Below are 19,181 nucleotides of genomic sequence, written 5' to 3'. Positions count from 1 at the left end.
TGGCACACCCGGTATACAGTATTTTTATTTTCAACATAAAAACTTAATTATATTGGAATGTTGCTATCCTTACTTATCATACAATGAAAAAAAAACGAGAGTAACAGATTTATTGTACAGTACTTAGAAGAAATATAATTTTTTTTTTATGTGCGAAACTTCTAGAATGGGTTTTGTCAGAGAGATATTTTAAAAGCGGATCGATTCACATAATATAGTAAGATATACACAATTATTGAAATATAACTCATTACTAAAAAAAGAAAATTAAAACAAATATACAATAAACTATAAAGTGATTGCAAAAAAGCGACAAGAATGACAGATAAGACAGGAATTATAAAATATATTACAATATTGGAAATTAGTAATACCTATAAATAATCTAGTGTGATTCTATTACTAAAGAGCACAGAATTATTATTTTCTTTTTGGCTATTCAAAGTAGGCACCATGCTCCTCAGAAAGCTCCAAAGGTTTTAACATCCAGACGAGGTCGCAAAATTTAGTTTCTGATGGAATTCTACATAACCGTAAAACGCTACACGCTTTTTTATAAGAATATACTGTATCGTGATGAAATTGGCCGATAAATTTTTGGAATATACTAAGAATAACACCATCATGGAATTTAGCAACTGAATCTTAGAATGTCGATTTTTATGCATTTTTAACTGTAAATATGCCAATCATCTTCCAGTCTTCACCAAAATGCCATATCTTTGCTCGAGGAATGTTTTACATGCTAGATTTAGGTTGTCTTAGATCCTAACCTAAGAATACTGTAAGAATATTTCAGGATAATTTTCCAAAAAAGTTAAGAATATCCATCATTCTTATGATAAAAAAAACGTATAAAATGTATCCAAAGTTTAGAAAGTCAAATCATAGCATAGGATTGCGGTCCAATCAATTCACAATCTACTTTTTAATCGCCAAGACCAGGAAGTTGTGCCAAAGAAAGGATTTAGTTCCAAAATCTTCGAGGTTACTACAGCTTTCCCAATAAGTACCATTAAAAGTCATATCTTTTATATGAGTGTTATCAGTACGATGTAAAAGTTTAACACATTTTATTTTATCGGAACTCCATGCTGGATCTTTGATTTCCCTTTGATGTAGAAAAATATCAGAATTAGAAAAACTTGTCGTCTTGATAAGCAAAACATTTCCTGATTTTATGGGTCCCTCCAAAAAGCTTTTCCTCTCAAGCTCACTAACCCACCTTTTATAATCTTCACAAAATACAGTATTCTCTAAAACCATTGAAAGGCCACTTGATATAAAATCTTCAATGGACATTCGACTAAAATCAATTGATTGTTTGTCTCGATGAACGGGGTGATAAATTGGTACAGGAGTTGTCACTTTCTTTTGTACTTGGTTATCATTCTGGAGCCTCTTGTTTGCTTCGTTAAGATCATTGAGTTGACCTTCCATTTTTTTCTTCGCCTGGAGTACTTCTTCCTTTTCACGTTTGGCAGTTTGGTACAAATTTTCAAATTTATTTTTCTCTGTTTCTAGTTGTTTGTTTTCTTCTTTGAGATGCTCGATTTCTGTCTGAGATTTCTTTTGGTTCAATTTTAAGACTTTTAGTTCGTCTCTGGCTGATGCTTCGTTGGCTTTCAAGAGCCTGAACCTTTCATGTCAAAAAAGTCCTGAAAACACTGAAAACACTTTTACCTGAAACACCTTTTCTGAACCTTTCATGGTTTTCTGGGTGTTTTTGGCAAAAACATTTTACCAGAAACACCTTACCTCTCGAGGTGGTGTGTTTCCAGCATTTCCTGTGTTCCTGGTATTTCCATAAATCAACTCTCAATTTTCTCCACTAAACTCAGGCAAAAATGCCATTTCCAAGAAACACCACAATTTTGTGAACCATTCAGTCTTTTTCCTGGTGTTCCTGGTATTTTTCAAGACGATTTTGAAGCTCTTGCAGTGTCCTGACTGAACCAATCAGATAAAAATCGGGTTAAAAATCGGGCTGGAAAATCGGAAAAAAAACGGGGAAATGGGACTTTTCGATACCGTTTTAGCCAGTCGGGACTTGTTTTATAGCAGTCGCCTTCGACAGGACATTTGGTGTTTATGGTGTTTTTAAAAATTGAACCTTTCATGCTGGAAAGCGTTTTCTGCAAACCAGGTAAGCAAGGTGTTTTTAAAAACATGAATGGTTCAGGCTCTAATTTGGTGTTTTCTTGTTGAAGTTGGTGATTTCGGTTGTTCAATCCGTATACATCACGTTGCAAAGCCTTCACAGCTGTGATGTGATCTGGATGTGATTGTGCTTATAAACGCAATCAATATCGTATATAATTGGTCTTGAGATAATTGGCCTCGAGTTAATTACTTTCACGTGTTACTTTTATGACGCAATTTTTTAGGCGTTTCAAATTTTGATTTTTTGAAACAAGATTCATTCTTATGAGAGCTTTTGTAGAGAAAGGATGCATGTTTACATTCGTTTTTCAAGTATTGAGATTTTCGACTTGAAGTTTTGACTTTGAATTTTTCTCATGGAATCAAAATGAATTGAAATTTTATTTATGTGGCTTGGTTTGATTGACTTAGCATTCACATTACTTACATTTTTATGTGGATTTATGGAGCATATTTATTACATCATTCAGAGTTTCGCATGCTGGTAAGATAGTATTTTTTATCTTATTTTTCTGCTACTTTTTGGACACATTTTGTCCCAGGCATTTTGACACCTATTTTTATGGTAATTTCTAGGTTTTCTAGAGACATTTTTCTAGACTTTTCTAGCCGTTTTGGACATAGTTTTTCCGATATTCTTGCCTTTCTAGAGACATTTTTCAGGCACATTTTGTTTATTTCTAGACATTTCTTGAAATATTCTAGCCTTCAACTTTTTTTTTTATTTTCAAACTTTGTCAAACTAAATTTTGCTTTCAATTTTTAGTTGAAACATTCGTTATCAACACCAAACTCAATTTACGGCTCCAATTATAAGTCCCGCCACATTTCAACAGCAGAAACACTTATCCTGCTGATCGTTTCATGCGTCGTCGAGAACAAGACCGTGTCGACTACAGGCCGTTGAATATTCTGACAGGCAGTCGTATTCCAAGACGAATCCCGAAATCGACAACAATGGCAGACGACGGTGATGCCACGCCTCGTGAGCTTATTATTGAGGAATTGTCAATCGAAGTAGCCGTCTTGAAAGACGACATTTCCGACTTCATAGATGAAATACAGTACGAATTGCAACCTGCTAGTGACGTGCTGTCTCAATTAGAAAAGCATCGAACGACATTTCGTGCAAAACATTACAAACTTCGACACTATCTCGGTGCAACTTACAACGATAATCACGCCATGGATTACCAGACACTTGTGGACAAAATCACAGACGCTATCAAAGCTGCCAAGGACGAGATGAAAATCGCCAAAGACGAGTCAGCCAAATTACAAGCGATTCAGCAAAGGACGACCAATGACCTCGAGGAGGAAGCCATGCTGTTTCAAGTGGAATCAACTGATCATTGTTTGAAAGAGTTGCAAATGTCTTGGGAGAAGAATGTGCAACTTGCAACTGATGAACAACTGCTAAGGTGGAAGGAGAATCAGGAGAATTACCTGAAGAGCTTCAAACATGCAACCCAGAAGTACCAAGAATCTTTGAAGGTCAGATGCTTGTCAAGGCAAAACAGCAGCTTGGTAAGAGATATACCTTAGTTGTTACTCTGAAGTCCAAATTCAATGAAGATCTGACAAGTGAAATTGATCAAAGAGAATTGAATAAGAGGGATCTGATCAAAGAGACGAAGCTCAATATCAAATTGTCCCATTTCTCTGGCTACAATTCAGATCTTGACATTTATACTTTTCAATCCGAATTCGAAAAATTGCATCTCCGAACCACCACTAAACGTCTCTTGCCTGATTTGCTGATTAACAATCATTTGTCAGAGCCTGCATTGTCCCTTGTCAAACACTTAGACAACATTGACGAAATCTGGGTTCGCCTCAAGGAAGTTTATTGGGATACGAAGTTTCTACTTACAAAGAAAATTTCTTCGCTGAGTGACATCCAATCTTTCAAGGGATCCAGGGACCCAGGAAAAGTACTTGCAGGGTTAAGCCAACTGATCAATCTTATGAGGGATTTGATGATCCTTGCGTCCAGGCATAGAATCGAAAAGTATCTTTACTACGGGGATGCCTTGGATACAGTCTACAAATTGATGGGTGATTACCGGGTTACCAAGTGGCTTGAACAGTCTATTGGGATCAACCAGAGTGGGAAGGTGTTGTGGGAAAACGTCATTGACTTCTTAGAGAAGGAGTTAAAGATCCAACAACAAAAGCTTAGACTCTCAGGAAGGGAGGACCCACAATCTGCACCCCCAAAACGAAAAGGCCCAGGCTTATCAGGCTATCATTCAGACAAATTTGATAATGAAATCTGCATTTTATGTGGGAGTGCTGCTGGGGAAGATGACCATGTTGCTACCACAGGGCCGGGAGGAGTCAAAGTCATTCAATACTTTTCGTGCCGGAAGTTTGTCGAGAAGACACCTGCCGAAAGACTTCAAATGTTGCGCAAAAAGGGTCTTTGCTTTCAATGTCTTTTGCCAGGGGCTAAGTGGAACGTTGGGAAACATGAAGAAGGGAAATGCCAGCAAGATTTTGTTTGCCCCCATGGATCACATTCCAAGTACCCCAAAAAGAAACACATCCTTATATGTGAAGAGCATAAGCATTTTGACGAAAATCAGGATCTATTGGACAAGTACAAGTCCAGATTCATTACCAGAAATTCAAGCTTACCTTCATTTTCCAGAGACATCAAATTATCCTTCTACTCAGAAATCTCAAGTGGAGAAATCGAAGTCAACAATGTTCAAACAGATTTTGAGGATCAAGGTGGAGACATCCCAGACCGAGGAATCTACATGTTCCAGTCAATCAAAGTCAATGGTGAAGTATTCAATATATTCTTTGATTCTGGGTGTAGTGACTTTATCGTCAGAAAAAGTGCAGTCGAGCGTCTTGGGTCACACGTTACTTTGATCTCAAACATCCCTGTTTCGATTACCGGAGTGGGAAAGAAAAGCACCTCTGCGGAGCATGGAATTTACCGCGTTCAACTTCCGCTTGTTTCCGGGGAAACCGCTATTCTAAGAGGAACCTGTCTTACCGATATAACCGGGGAGTTTCCGCAATTTCCACTAAAAGAAGCCGAGAAGGATCTCTGCTTTGCTGCCGGACCTCTAGCCAAAACATTTCCAAAAGTGCCAAGTCATATCGGTGGAAATGTTGATTTTATGATTGGTATGAAATACCTAAAGTACCATCCGAAACCAATCTTCCAAATACCAACGGGTTTAACCATTTTTAAATCCATCTTTCGGGGTGCTGACGGAACCACTGGCATCATTGGTGGTCCACACGAATCGTTTTCCAAGATTCGCTTCCAATCTCACTTTTCTTCACCATCATTCGTCAGTGGTATGTCCAATATCATGATGGTTTCTGCTCTGTCAGAGTCTGATTTTGTTCATTCCTCATTCAAAGCAAATCCACTCAAATCGTTCGAAAATGCTGAGAATGCAGGTTCCCAAATCAGTTATCGTTGTGTATCTTGCCGTGAATGCAAAGATTGCAAAACTCATGATTCCATTGAATCAATCAGTCTAAAGGAAGAGGCCGAACAAGCCCTTATCGAATCTTCCGTTTCAATCGATATTGAATCCCATATCACTACCGCCCGCTTACCCGTGCTATACAACCCCGCCAAACGGCTAGCACCCAACAAACCGGTTGCGTTAAAAGTCTATGAACAGCAAATCCGAAAGCTGAACAAACCCGAAAACATCAAAGATAAATCCGATGTTTTAGAATCGGAAGCAAAGCTGCAAAAGCTCGGTTACGTAGCTTACATCAAAGATTTACCCCAGCACATTCAATCCGACCTCAAAGGCAATCCAGTTCAAAATTATATCCCGTGGAGGGCTGTTTGGAAACCGTCTTCACTTTCAACCCCTTGTCGTATTGTATTTGACGCATCCATGCCCACACCATCCGGTTCAAGTTTGAACGACATTCTCGCGAAGGGAAAAAACGGATTGAACAAGCTTCAAGAAATCGTTATTCGATGGTCCACCCATTCTGTCGGACTACATACTGACATATCTAAAATGTATAACACAATCTGTCTGGATGAGAGAGATTGGTGTCTTCAAAGATATTTGTGGCACGACAGCCTTGATCCTTCCAAACCACCTGAGGAAAAAGTCATTAGAACGTTGATATACGGTGTCAAGCCTAGCGGAAACCAGGCAGAGTATGGTCTGAGGAAAGTTGCTGAGATGTCATCAGATGAATTCCCAGAAGCTAGTCGTATTGTTCGAAAGGATACGTACGTTGATGATTGTATATCAGGTGAATCTTCCATTACAAGAGCACGTGAGAGAGCTGACGAGCTTGAAACTGTTGTTAATCGAGGAGGCTTTCAGTTGAAAGGAGTCTCATTCTCAGGAGAAAACCCACAGGAAAACCTATCAGAAGATGGAGAATGTCTTATTGTCGCTGGACTGAAGTGGCTACCAAAGCATGACTTACTCTCGCTCAACGTCGGCGACCTCAATTTTGCAAAACGACAAAGAGGAAAGAAACCTGAAGCTAAATCAAACGTTATTCCAAATGTACTGACAAAACGCCATTGTGCATCAAAGGTTGGAGAAATCTATGATCTTCTTGGCAAGACCACACCAATAACAGCTACATTTAAAATCGACTTACATGATCTAGTTTTGAGAAAGCTAGACTGGGATGACCCCATTCCATCTGAGCTTCGTGATACTTGGCTCAACAATTTCCAATTAATGCAGGATCTTAAATCGATTCATTTCAAACGATGTATCATACCTGAAGATGCATTATCGTTACAGATCGAAACAATAGATGCAGCTGATGCAAGTGAAGTCGTTGCTTGCTCTGCAATCTACGCTCGCATCAAGCGACGTGATGGATCCTACCATTGTCAACTTATCTTTTCGAGATCAAAACTCCTTCCAGACGGAATATCTCAGCCACGTGGTGAGATGATTGCTGCTATCATGAATGTTCACACTTCAGAAGTTGTTAGCAGATCGTTCGGTGCACTTCACAAGTCGTCAATAAAGCTATCTGATAGTCAAGTCGTCCTTCATTGGATTAATAATGAGGAGAAACCACTCAAAAAATGGGTGAGGAGTCGAGTGATCGAAATCAGAAGACTGTCGTCACCAGATAACTGGTTTTATGTCAGCTCACAAAACATGATAGCAGATGTTGGCACAAGGAAAGGTGTGCAGATTGAAGAAATTTCTCAAAATTCCAATTGGATCAATGGCCTTCCATGGATGTCTAAAGATCGATCCGAATTTCCAATCACTCGTATTTCTGATATCACCTTGAGCCAAACAGAATTATCAAAGATCAATGAGGAAACCTTGCCTCATCAAACACACTTTTTATCAAATCCAGATCAACCGTTATCAATTGTTCCTGATGAAGTCAAGGAACGTCATCAATTTTCAAATTACCTGATCGATCCAAATCGTTATCGATTCAGCAAAGTCGTCAGAATATTAAGCTACATCTACAAATTCATTAGATTGAAGTTTGATTATTCACCAATCGAAAGTCAAAAGGCAACTCGATCACAAGACATCGATGCAGCAAAAGCTTACTATTTCAGGAAGTGTACAGCAGAAGTCAAACATTTTCTTCCGGAGAGCAAATACAAGAAGATCTCCAAGACGAATGACGATATCCTGTATTACACCGGACGAATCCTATCTTGTGACGACTTCACAATCACAGGAAAGTTTACCAGAGTCATGAAGGATTTGACATCCACAACATTTTGTGTACCGATCATTGACAAGCACTCTCCTGTGGCATATGCTATCATCAATGAGGCTCACTGGTACAACGAGTCCTGTTCTCATCGTGGAATCGAAACCACTATCAGAAATATTTTGAAAGAAGCTTACATCTTTGAGCTACGATCAATTGTTAAGAGGGTCAAAAAGTCATGTCAACGGTGTCGTTACTTGATGAAAAAGACGATCGAAGTTTCGATGGGTCCCTTACCTTCATTCAACTTAACAATCGCTCCTGCTTTCTACGTCAGCCAGGTAGACTTATCTGGTCCTTACAAGGCATATTCAAAGCACAACAAGCGAACAACCCTGAAGATATGGCTCGTAGTCTTCTGTTGTTGTACCACTTCTTCCATTTCCATCAAAATAATGGATGATTATTCAACCCCTGGATTCATCCAAGCATTTATCAGATTTGCAAGCGATTCCGGCTTTCCAAAAACCTTGTTGTGTGATGAAGGAAGTCAGCTAATCAAAGGCTGTTCCGAGATGAAACTGAACTTCAGAGACACGATGAATCAACTTCACAGAGATGTTGGTGTTGAGTACAACACTTGCCCTGTCGGTGGTCACAACTTTCATGGGAAGGTTGAAAGAAAGATCAAAGAAATCAATTTGTCGATCGAGAAAGCTACTTTAAACTGTCGTTTATCTTTGCTACAATGGGAAACGTTGGGTTCAATGATTGCCAATTCCATTAACAACCTACCTATTGCAATCAGGAATGAAGTTTCTGATTATGAAGCCATCGATCTTCTAACGCCAAACCGCCTTCGTTTGGGAAGGAATAACGAAAGATGCCCTCACGGTGAGATGCTTACCACATTCAATCCATTAAAGGTTGTGGAAGAGAATATAGAAATTTTCAACGCCTGGTTCGAAGTCTGGTTGTTACATATTCCCAATTTCATGTCTCAAAGCAAATGGTTTCGCGACGATAAGCCGTTATCGAAAGGAGATGTTGTCCTATTTACTAAGCAGGAATCCGTCCTTTGCAAAGATTATCAGTATGGAATCGTTGACGATGTTCAAATTGGAAAAGATGGGAAAGCAAGACGTGCTTCAGTCTGCTACAAGAATCACCAAGAAAAGAGATTTCGCTTTACAAATCGAGCCATCCGTTCATTGGTACTCATCCAATCTATCGACGAACTCGATATCATGACGGAGCTTGCTACGATGGCTTGTCTCGCTGATTCAAGGATCGGTGCTTCTCAGTGATCAAATGTTATTTGTTAATAATTGGTCAAAGTTATTCATTATTGATTAATCAAAAGTTATTTGTTATTGATTGGTCAAAAGTTATTCGTTATTGATTGGTCAAAAGTTATTCGTTATTGATTGGTCAATGTATTCGTTAAATTGATTGGTCAAAAGTTATTATACGTTATTGATTGGTCAAAAGTTATTATACGTTATTGATTGGTCAAAAGTTATTATACGTTATTGATTGGTTTATGGTGGGGAGTGTGATGTGATCTGGATGTGATTGTGCTTATAAACGCAATCAATATCGTATATAATTGGTCTTGAGATAATTGGCCTCGAGTTAATTACTTTCACGCGTTACTTTTATGACGCAATTTTTTAGGCGTTTCAAATTTTGATTTTTTGAAACAAGATTCATTCTTATGAGAGCTTTTGTAGAGAAAGGATGCATGTTTACATTCGTTTTTCAAGTATTGAGATTTTCGACTTGAAGTTTTGACTTTGAATTTTTCTCATGGAATCAAAATGAATTGAAATTTTATTTATGTGGCTTGGTTTGATTGACTTAGCATTCACATTACTTACATTTTTATGTGGATTTATGGAGCATATTTATTACATCATTCAGAGTTTCGCATGCTGGTAAGATAGTATTTTTTATCTTATTTTTCTGCTACTTTTTGGACACATTTTGTCCCAGGCATTTTGACACCTATTTTTATGGTAATTTCTAGGTTTTCTAGAGACATTTTTCTAGACTTTTCTAGCCGTTTTGGACATAGTTTTTCCGATATTCTTGCCTTTCTAGAGACATTTTTCAGGCACATTTTGTTTATTTCTAGACATTTCTTGAAATATTCTAGCCTTCAACTTTTTTTTTTATTTTCAAACTTTGTCAAACTAAATTTTGCTTTCAATTTTTAGTTGAAACATTCGTTATCAACACCAAACTCAATTTACGGCTCCAATTATAAGTCCCGCCACAACAGCTTTGTTTTCTTCGACAAGTTTTCCTTTTTTAATCTCCACAATTTTTAACTCATCTTCAAATTTTTGCTTTCATTTGAAAGTTTTTTCAAATCAATACCAAACTGCTTCTCAGCTTTTAAGAGAGCATTTTCAGATTTTAAACCTTCAAAATCAAAATCTTTCTTCAAAACTCCAAAATCTTTTTTCAATTGTTCATTTTCAATTCCCAGCTTTTCAAATTGCATTCGTTCAAGTTCCCTCTCCTTTTTCATTTTCTCAAGTTCTCCTTTCAAGTTTTTCACTTCATCCTGCACATGTGCTCCAACATTCACTTGTGGTACATTTTCAGCAACAACTTGGTGATTATTGTCTTCTCGAAAGCCGTGAGCATTGTGCTCGTCCACTACCCTCCGTTCGCCATGTGCATTGTGTTCTCTTATATCGTCATGTGCATTCTTGATGACAACTTTTTGTGGATCACTTCTACCGTTCATCGTCGTTTAAACTTTTTATCAGATATATACTTTTTCTGTTGATGTAAAGATTCTGTCCATTTAGTTCTAAACTCCTTCTCTATCTTTGAGCGCATCAAGGATAGTCATTTATGTTTTTCTTATACAGAGCAGCCCTCTTACTGTGAGTTTCAAAAAAACAACTAAAAGCTGTATATTTTGATCTACCCAACATCAAAAAAGCTGAATAGATAATTAAAGAGTGACTAATTCACATTATTTATAAGAACAAACTATATGAAACATTCGCGGACTCCAAACACCCGATTTCTTAAGAAAAAGGACAAAAACACTCAAAAATGGAGAAAATAAGAACATATTACAATCTTTTTGAGGCTTTAAACTTCAAAACTTAAGAACATCCGACGGCTTCAAAAATTTTGGATGTTCTTATTAAAAAAAGTGTAACATCCTCTGTTGAAGTATGTTGAACGATGAAAAAGAATGCGGCTATTATATTTTCATTTTTCCCGACATGTTTCGGACTCGTTCCGTTCTCAAGGGAATGATATCCTCTGTTGAAGTATTAATTTGGCAACAACAACAATTTTGTTCAAGGCGTACAGAATAATCAGAGGTTTTAGCTTTAGTTTTTAAGGCCTTTATAAATGCTCGATTGACTTCTCTATATCAAAAATAGATGACTTATAACCTCAAGTTTTTGCTAAAAAGTGCGAAAGAGATCCCTTGAAAATCTCCGTACTATATTCGCCTACATACCTCTCGGATCAGGGCTATTTAAAAATGATCTCCTTTTATCCAGTGCTATTCTAGAAAGATCGTAGCCTAGCAGCCGCACTATACCGCCTTAAAAGGGGTTTTAAAATGCTTTAGATACAATACACATTACCTTACATACACGTTTTTTTAAAAGCGTCGAAAATTTTTTTTCGGATGTTCTCAACTTTTTAAGTTTAACGCCTAAACTAAAAATGTTCTTAACATGTTCTTATTTTCATCATTTTATGAGTATTTTTGGTCATTTTCCTAAGAAGTCGGAAAGCTTTAAAATGTTCTTAACTTGTTCTTAATATTTTGGCTATCGAAGCCTTAAGTTCTTATATAGCTTGTTCTTATGTAAAAAAAAACGTGTATAGTTTTTTTTTTCATTTAATGAAAAATATTGATATTATCATGTTGATATTTCTTTGACTATGAAATCTGGTATGATAAAGTTAGCGAAAAGACCCCATACATGGGAAGTATCAGATCAAGAAATGTTCTACTTATCAAATTGGCTGGTACTTTCGATTCCATAGCTGTTAACATAGATGATTATACCCAAGACCCACAAGAGTGGACTATTGATAAACTGAAAAGTGTCAAACTCTTACATCGTTGTAATAACACGATGATAAGAGACTTGCATCATATAGGAGAAAATATTTGGTATATCGATAAAAACCTGGAGGGTTTTATGATTTATGAGTGACTCATCAAATAAGCATCATGGTTGTAGTTCTTACTATCTGATTTTAGCGATTAAAAGATGATTCGATGATTAATAAAGAATTTTAAACTTTTTGAGTTTTTCTTATTTTGTCAGCATTTTTAGAAAGCATTTAGAATTTCAGGACGTGTATTTTCATTTTCATTAAAATAATTCTCTCTTTTTGTCAAGGGGAAATTCTCGTAAAATACTCTATATAATTCTCTTTGCAATTCGAAAAGTTAGAATTAACCAGAATTTTATTTAATATGGGGAATTTCCTTAAGTGTTCATAACGTTTAATGTGTGTGTGTCTGTCTGTCAAGAAAACTTTGGGACAGCTTGGAGACTTTAAAAAGAAAGATAGATTGATTTTGTGGATAAGTTTTTTCCATTTTTCAGCGTTCGAATAATTAACCTGCTGGTTGCCATGGCTCCGACTGGGGTTCTAGGTCCCCCCGCTAAATTTAGGTCCCCCCTAAGAACAAGGTCCCCCCAGCCTGATAAAATTTTAGGTCCCAGTATAATAGGGGAAAAATTTTAGATGAATAATTTTTTTTCAATGTGAATTTTTACCATTTAGTCAATGAAAACACGAGTAAATAAACAGTAAAGTAAACTAGTAGTAACTTAACATTATACAACTTATGCACCCTTGAGTTCTTAAAATTGCCCTCTGAAATAGTGCCAAGAGGCAGTTTCCAAGATTAATTTTCCCTGACTTTTGGTTAAAAATCCACCCTTTTCCCCTGACAATTATCATGATTATTTGGAGGACCCACCATGGTTGGGTCCGACAAGAAAAATTTTGAAAAGAGGAGATTCCAAGATTGGCTAAAAATCATCAAATTCAAGACATTCTGGAAAAAAATGCCCTGACTTTTCCAGGTTTTGACTGACTTTTTCTAAAAGCAGTCCTTCTTCCAGGTTTTCCAGGTTTTCCCTGGCCGCTGGGAACCCTGCAAGGATTTCCAAAGCTCTATTTACATATGTGTGCACTTCTAAGGATCAGATCACACTTCGCATGAAGACATAAAGGTTTTTTAGAGAAATTAAAAACAGTAAAGAAAAATATTTAGGAAGTGTTATTTAGCCCCCAGAGTTACATAAAATTATGCAGGTCCCCCCAAGATAGAGCTCCCCCCGCCTGTCAGGAAAAACACACAGCTCCCACCTCTTGTATGGCAAATTTGAGGTGTAGCTCCCCCCGCTCAGGCGGGGGGGGGTGCGAGCCATGGTTGCTCAGCCTAAACATTCTAAACTGCGTTGCTCTTTGCTCGAAAACGAAAGCGAAAACGACTGGGTTCTAATGATTATGATGTTTCTGTATACAGAAAAACATTAAAAATGTAACACAACACCTTCTTTTCATTTCAGATTTGTATTTTCAATAACACATTGGAATGGCCTGATCCACTTGGTGCATTCACCTTTCTAGCACAAGTTGTCGGGGTAAGTTCTCATTCCAAATTTTACTGTGGAAGTAATTCACCTAGCTTAAACAAATTTTACTCTGGAAGTAATTAACCTGGCTTGAACAAATTTCTCTCTATAAGTAATCCATCTAGCTTTACTGAAAGGCATTTAGTAGCATTTCCTCCTGAGTTTCCATTCAAAAATCCTGGTTGGATGCTAAACCTGTACCATTGTGACCAACAGAATGTTCGTTCTTCGAAATCTGCGATTTTTAGTATGAATAAAAACTGTGAAAGCATGACCTGTCGATTCTTTAGTCTTTAGGAGTTTTAAGCTAGAGGTGTCAGAAAAGTTATCACAGTGATAACTGGCTTGTGGCAACCAAACGGAATCTGGACCAATCCAATCAAGAATACCATATCATCGTTTCTATTTATCAGCTATTTATGTTTTGCTCGATATTTCAGATTCCAGCTTCATCAAACTGAGCAAATTTCTAGGTCAAAGAACAATGCTCATAAACAAAATTAAACCGTTATATATTGGTTATTGACATGGACACTCCAAATTTGAAGGCTCGACGCCGTCACTGCGCTTGGGGGGGGGGTTGAACCTCCCGACGCATTCTACACGTTCGGGAGACTCTGCAAAAAAAATTCTACATCATTTATATCTCTTATAAACTAAAATTTTGGTCATTCCCTTGAGAACGGACCGAGTCCGAAAAATGTCGGGAAAAATCAAAATATAATAGCTGCATTCTTTTTCACCGTTCAACATCTTATAAACTAAAATAAATGATAGCTTTTTTCTCTCCCATGCCCCGCGAGCACAGGAGAGAAATAATTTTGTTAATTTTGCTTTGTATGCATTAGAGGCGAGCGATTCCTTTCTGAATCATAAAAAGATAAAGATACCTTGAAAACGATCTAGGCCCAAACATATTGGAAATTCCTGTTTCGTTCCCCCGTCTAATATAAAAGAGAATATCTTTAACCAATAGAATGGATTGATTTCGCTTTGAAACAGAGTGGAACCATAGAAGCATTTGTCTGTACACAGACCCGATATTTACGGCTAATTTCAAAATTCCATCCCTTCTACGAAGCGATTAACGTGAGATATACTCTGGTACAGAGTATAGAAGTATAAGATCGTAATTAATGGATGGATTTATGGTAACCTCTTTGTATATTGTTTTGTCTCTAACATTGTCTGTAACAACCTTTTTCAGATTGTTGGTAAATGCGCAATGGATTATGGTCATTTAGTGTTCAACCAATTAAAAGACAAAGGATTCTATGATGACGTCGGTCAATTTGATGTCACAGACGAGGTAAGATATGGTAATTTTCCATCTAGCCCTTATAACACTATTAACTTTGTGACTTCTCTTTTTATTTACTTTTTCGGCATACGCAATCGATCGTCTGAAATCAAATACCGTATAACTGCGAATAAACGCCCCTTTCTTTTAAGCGCCCCTATCGAATAAACGCCCAAGCCGAATGGAGAGAAGTTAAAATAAAGGATTAATCCTTCGTGGGTTGTCCCCCTAAATCTGGGTCTAGTATGGAAAAGATTTCGTCGCAAACTTGTTCTTCGCAAAAAATAAATATTAAATCTTTGTAGCAAAAAAGAACAATAGATTTTTAATTCCAGGCATATGTCTGGCTTTAAATTTTGTTAGCAGATATTCGCGACGAACTAAATTTTTTCGAGTGGACCCCAACCTTAAATGCTTCTAACTAAGTAGTAGAAAGAGTACTAGATAGGCTTAATACTTACAGATTTCCTGTGAAAGTGTTCCCAGTTTAAAAGCCAACTCGACCGCCATTTTACCTCAGAATTTCGAACGTTCGAATTTCAAAACATTTTAATTCCTTAGTTAATTAAATAATAAAATAATAGAAAACAAAATAGCGAACTAGCCAGCTCAATAGTTGAAAACGCTTCTGCTGTTATAGGCCATTTGACAGTCGAAATGAATCATGGGTAATCAGGACTGATTGCGCCTCCATAACCGGCTTTCTGTTGTCTAGACGCAATGATTTTTAAAAAAATTCAAAACTTTGGACTAATAGTAATTCGTCATTAGTGCGTAGTGGTCCTGATTACCCATTACGCTTTGCGTCTGTGAAATGGCCTACAGAAAGTCCAATCCAGTCAATTAGTTCAAGATTAGTTTTCTATACTGTATCTTTTTGTCTACAGCTTTGTATCATGATGAACAATACAGCACATGTTTTGCAATTCCTTGATTACGTTCCCAAAGCTGCTCAATTCGACCAATACTTGGATGCAATGCGACTTACTGAACGTGAGAAAGACGTGGAAAGATCATCACAAACTCTCCATAATATATTGAATTGTGCTAAAGAAGACATGAGAAATAAATTGGATCAGATTATACTACATGTTGGGAAAAGGGTTTGTTTTCATTTTTAATAATGGCTACATACACTACATACATTACATTGTCAGACAATATATTGGCGAGTACCAGCAATATATTGTAAAGTGCTCACAATAAACTTTAAAAGTGTCCGAAATATATTGAAAAGGTGTTCACAATTTTTTACCAGCTAAATTTGTAGTATTCCAACAATATAGGGGAATTTTCTATGGAAAGAAAATTCCTTTATCTAACAGGGCACCTGTTATTCGAATATTGTTCGCCAATATATTGTGTAGTCTAAATAAGCCCTATATTAATAATTCTGGAAGCCTATTGTTCGAATCAGAGAGAGATTTGAATGATTGAAAATATCTCACGAGATTCAGTTCGAACTTTCGAAAGATTCGAATAATAGAGGCCCCCCAATTCACCTTCAATTCACGCAATCGCGCAATTTTTTTCCCAACTTTACGCAATTTTCTTTGAATTTTTACGCATTCACGCAAGTGAAAAAGCCCATTCACGCATTCACGCCGCTGGGGGCCCCAATAATAGGAGTTCGAATTAGCTATATTTCATTGTAATCCTTTTTTCTTTTCACCTAGATGAAGGAAAGTCTGAAAGATTATATTCTTAAGATTATCACCAACAACCAAAAGACGGTCGACGAATCTTGTGATGATCTTTTGGAGTATATTGAAAATAATTTGACCACCTTGTCATCCTCACTTCTATCTCAAGTCTTTGAACGGTAATTATATTAAATAGTAGGGGGCCAAGCCTGGGGTTCCATGACATCTTTTCTACGACCTAGCCATTTTTAGTCTATTCCAAAGAACAGTATATTACAACGTCAGTACGATCAAAAGACAAGATCTGACGTCAAATCGCAGTAGAGCTGACAGTCAGTTGGTCTTAAAGCGGCTGTATTCCTTTGTTTGTTTTAGTCAGAGAGTTGCTGTAATATAATTTTTTGCTCAGAATTCCATGCTCTATCAGATGGTACCAATCATTTTCGTTTATTTTGACTTTTGGAAATAAGCTAATTCTCTACCCCTTATTTTCCCTTGCAATTTTGCCTATGGCGTCACTATTTTGGTCATAAAAAGTTTTCCCGGGCGTAATCCGCGTCCTCCCTCTCAAAAATATCTGTATACTATATATCTATATACTGTTCTTTTGAATAGACTAAAAATGGCTAGGTCGTAGAAAAGATGTCACGGAGCCCAAGGCTTGGCCCCCTTCTAAAAGAGATTTTTATTTTTCTTCCTGCGTAGACTAGGATTTTAGTGAGTTTTTTATTTAAAGAAATTAAGTGATCAAGCATTGCATATAGAATTATGTATCGAATGCGATATTCCCTATGGGTTATTATTTTTCATCATTTTCATTTCAAGTCTTCGAACGGTAATTATATTCTTTGAAGCTTCTGCAATGAAATATTTCAGAGACGTAATAGCATGGTTACAGTGACCCTATATTTTTTTGCAGACAGATATTGAGACATATATATCATGAGACTACACTTAAGTAATGCCAAGTTAAGGAGGCTTTTCCCTGGTTGAGTCATATCATGTTTGGGGTGTGGTACTATTTTCCTTGATCTACCTATACACTAAGATTGAATATTAATTACCCTGTAATTGACCCCAATTGTCACGTAAGATTTTCGATATTTTTGAAGAATTCTTATCTCAGATCCGCGAAGAGGAGCTTTGTACATGAAAGATATAATTCTGATACAAGTATCATGGATGATATTTTCACAATTAGTTAGAGACCTCATTGTAGCGTATATAAAAAGTACCCATTTCTCAAAAGGAGAGTGAGCTCTACCATTTAATTTAAAAGAGGAGTCTTCGATCATTCTCAAACAAGAAAAAGTGAAGCCTTATACTTAACGCTGCTTTTCGAATGCTTTTTTTGTTTTCTTGCGGCATTTCCGAAATTTAGAGATGGAATTTACTTTCAATCTGTCGTTTGTGTGAAAACCACGCGGGTCACGCGTTTCAGATGGCAAGAGTTTTATAAACTCGATCAGCTTTACCTTATCTCGTGTATAACGAAATACTTATCTTTTTTCGTCATTTTATTTAGGATATTAGACCACATGTGGAAAGCAGTGCTTGAGTGTATGACGGACCTCACAAAGAAAAAGGTAATTTTTTGGACCTACCCAGCGGCGGATCTGAGGGGGTTCAAATGGTTCAGCTGAACCACCCCAACCCTTTTAGTAAATAAAAAATACAAAGACCCTTTCTTCAAGTGAAATCTAGTTTTCTGATCGGAACTGATTTTTCTTCTTGGTCATATCTCGATATTATTTTACCAGGGGTTGTATGCATGTGGCGTGCGTTTCCGTGGTGCGCGCGACAAACTTAGCTTTTTCCGCGCTAAAAAATCTTTAGGTTATGTGTGTACGACGTAGCTAGATTTCCCGCGCTGTGAAAAATCTTTGTTATGATTTTTTTTGCGGGATTACATATCTAGCTGCTTCTGTGCTAGGAAATCTTTAATTTTGAACCTGGTTCAGAAAATGCATCGAGTGAAATGGCAAATTTGAGGTGGTTCAAAGAAATTTCTCGAAAATACGAGACCGAACCTGACCGACCGTTTTGAGCGTAAAAGATTTTCCTACAAAAATAACATTCAGTCGCATGTCGTCGCCGGCAAAATAATGAAATGATTTGAAGGGTAGCTATTCGTACGGCAAACGACCTCACTTCTTTGCAAGCGTTCAATGCAGTGTTTTAAAGAAAAGAATTGAAGTCCTGAAAAGTGTTAATAATCAGGCAATTACTTATCTTTTTGAGGACATTTTTGGTTCAATTTAATCAGTAAATTTGAGAGAATCACACAACAATATCAATCAATGTATGATGATTTTGACAAAGACTCTGTGTGATGGAATTTTCATCTGCTTTTGTTTGATGTGGCGAAGAGTGACCAAAGAAAAAGAAAAGACGACTTTCATTCTGAGGAAACATTTTTGTTTTGGTTTATTTTTAGAGGAGAAGCATTCATACCAACAAAAACAAAACTTAAATAAATTTTGCTTGATAAATGAAGTTTGGAATTTTTTATGGAAAAGGACTTAATTGTGAATATTTGGTGGAAGTTTATCGTGTCTTGAATATAATCACGAGATTTACGTTTGGCTCTTTTCCTATCATCGGACATTGGGAATATCGCAGGGAAAAATCTAACTAGCTATATATGGATCACGAGATTTGCGATTGGCTACGTTTCGAGAGACTCTTCTCCCATCATTGGACATTGATGAATTTCACATGGAAAAAAAGCTAGCTAGCTTTATTTTTGAAAACTATTATAGAAAAACAAAA

At 36.9% G+C, this 19,181-nt stretch overlaps 2 protein-coding genes across 4 annotated transcripts in view; both read left to right on the top strand.

The window, feature by feature from the left end:
- Positions 1-19,181, top strand: part of LOC136802078 (BAI1-associated protein 3-like) — a 68,505-nt gene that overhangs the window by 15,095 nt on the left and 34,229 nt on the right. For both annotated transcript variants that reach the window (XM_067058799.1, XM_067058798.1), the window contains exons 2-6: positions 13,401-13,475; positions 14,674-14,775; positions 15,654-15,869; positions 16,443-16,588; positions 17,935-17,995. In XM_067058799.1, the coding sequence (XP_066914900.1) occupies positions 14,692-14,775; positions 15,654-15,869; positions 16,443-16,588; positions 17,935-17,995 (507 nt within the window). In that variant the 5' untranslated portion in view covers positions 13,401-13,475; positions 14,674-14,691. The remainder of the gene's footprint in view (positions 1-13,400; positions 13,476-14,673; positions 14,776-15,653; positions 15,870-16,442; positions 16,589-17,934; positions 17,996-19,181) is intronic.
- LOC136802072 (uncharacterized) lies at positions 2,374-10,097 on the top strand. 2 transcript variants are annotated; one of them, XR_010845952.1, is made up of 3 exons: positions 2,374-2,647; positions 2,930-9,755; positions 10,038-10,097. XR_010845952.1 is itself a non-coding variant. In XM_067058792.1 (2 exons), exon 2 carries the CDS (start codon positions 3,663-3,665, stop codon positions 9,123-9,125), a length of 5,463 nt encoding a protein of 1,820 aa, XP_066914893.1. In that variant the 5' UTR covers positions 2,374-2,647; positions 2,930-3,662; the 3' UTR covers positions 9,126-9,971. The 2 variants fall into 2 exon arrangements, 1 of the variants encoding a protein (XP_066914893.1); XM_067058792.1 differs by lacking the exon at positions 10,038-10,097 and having other exon boundaries at positions 2,930-9,971.

Source organism: Clytia hemisphaerica, unplaced genomic scaffold (genome assembly GCF_902728285.1).
Source record: "Clytia hemisphaerica strain Z4C2 unplaced genomic scaffold, Clytia hemisphaerica genome assembly, whole genome shotgun sequence".
Classification (NCBI taxonomy): domain Eukaryota; kingdom Metazoa; phylum Cnidaria; class Hydrozoa; order Leptothecata; family Clytiidae; genus Clytia; species Clytia hemisphaerica.
The sequence above is the reverse complement of the archived record's forward strand: the minus strand, read 5'-3'. Positions and strand labels throughout refer to the sequence as shown.

Excerpts from the sequence above, each read along its gene's own strand:
- LOC136802072 (XM_067058792.1), top strand. The coding sequence starts at position 3,663 with ATGCTTGTCAAGGCAAAACAGCAGCTTGGTAAGAGATATACCTTAGTT.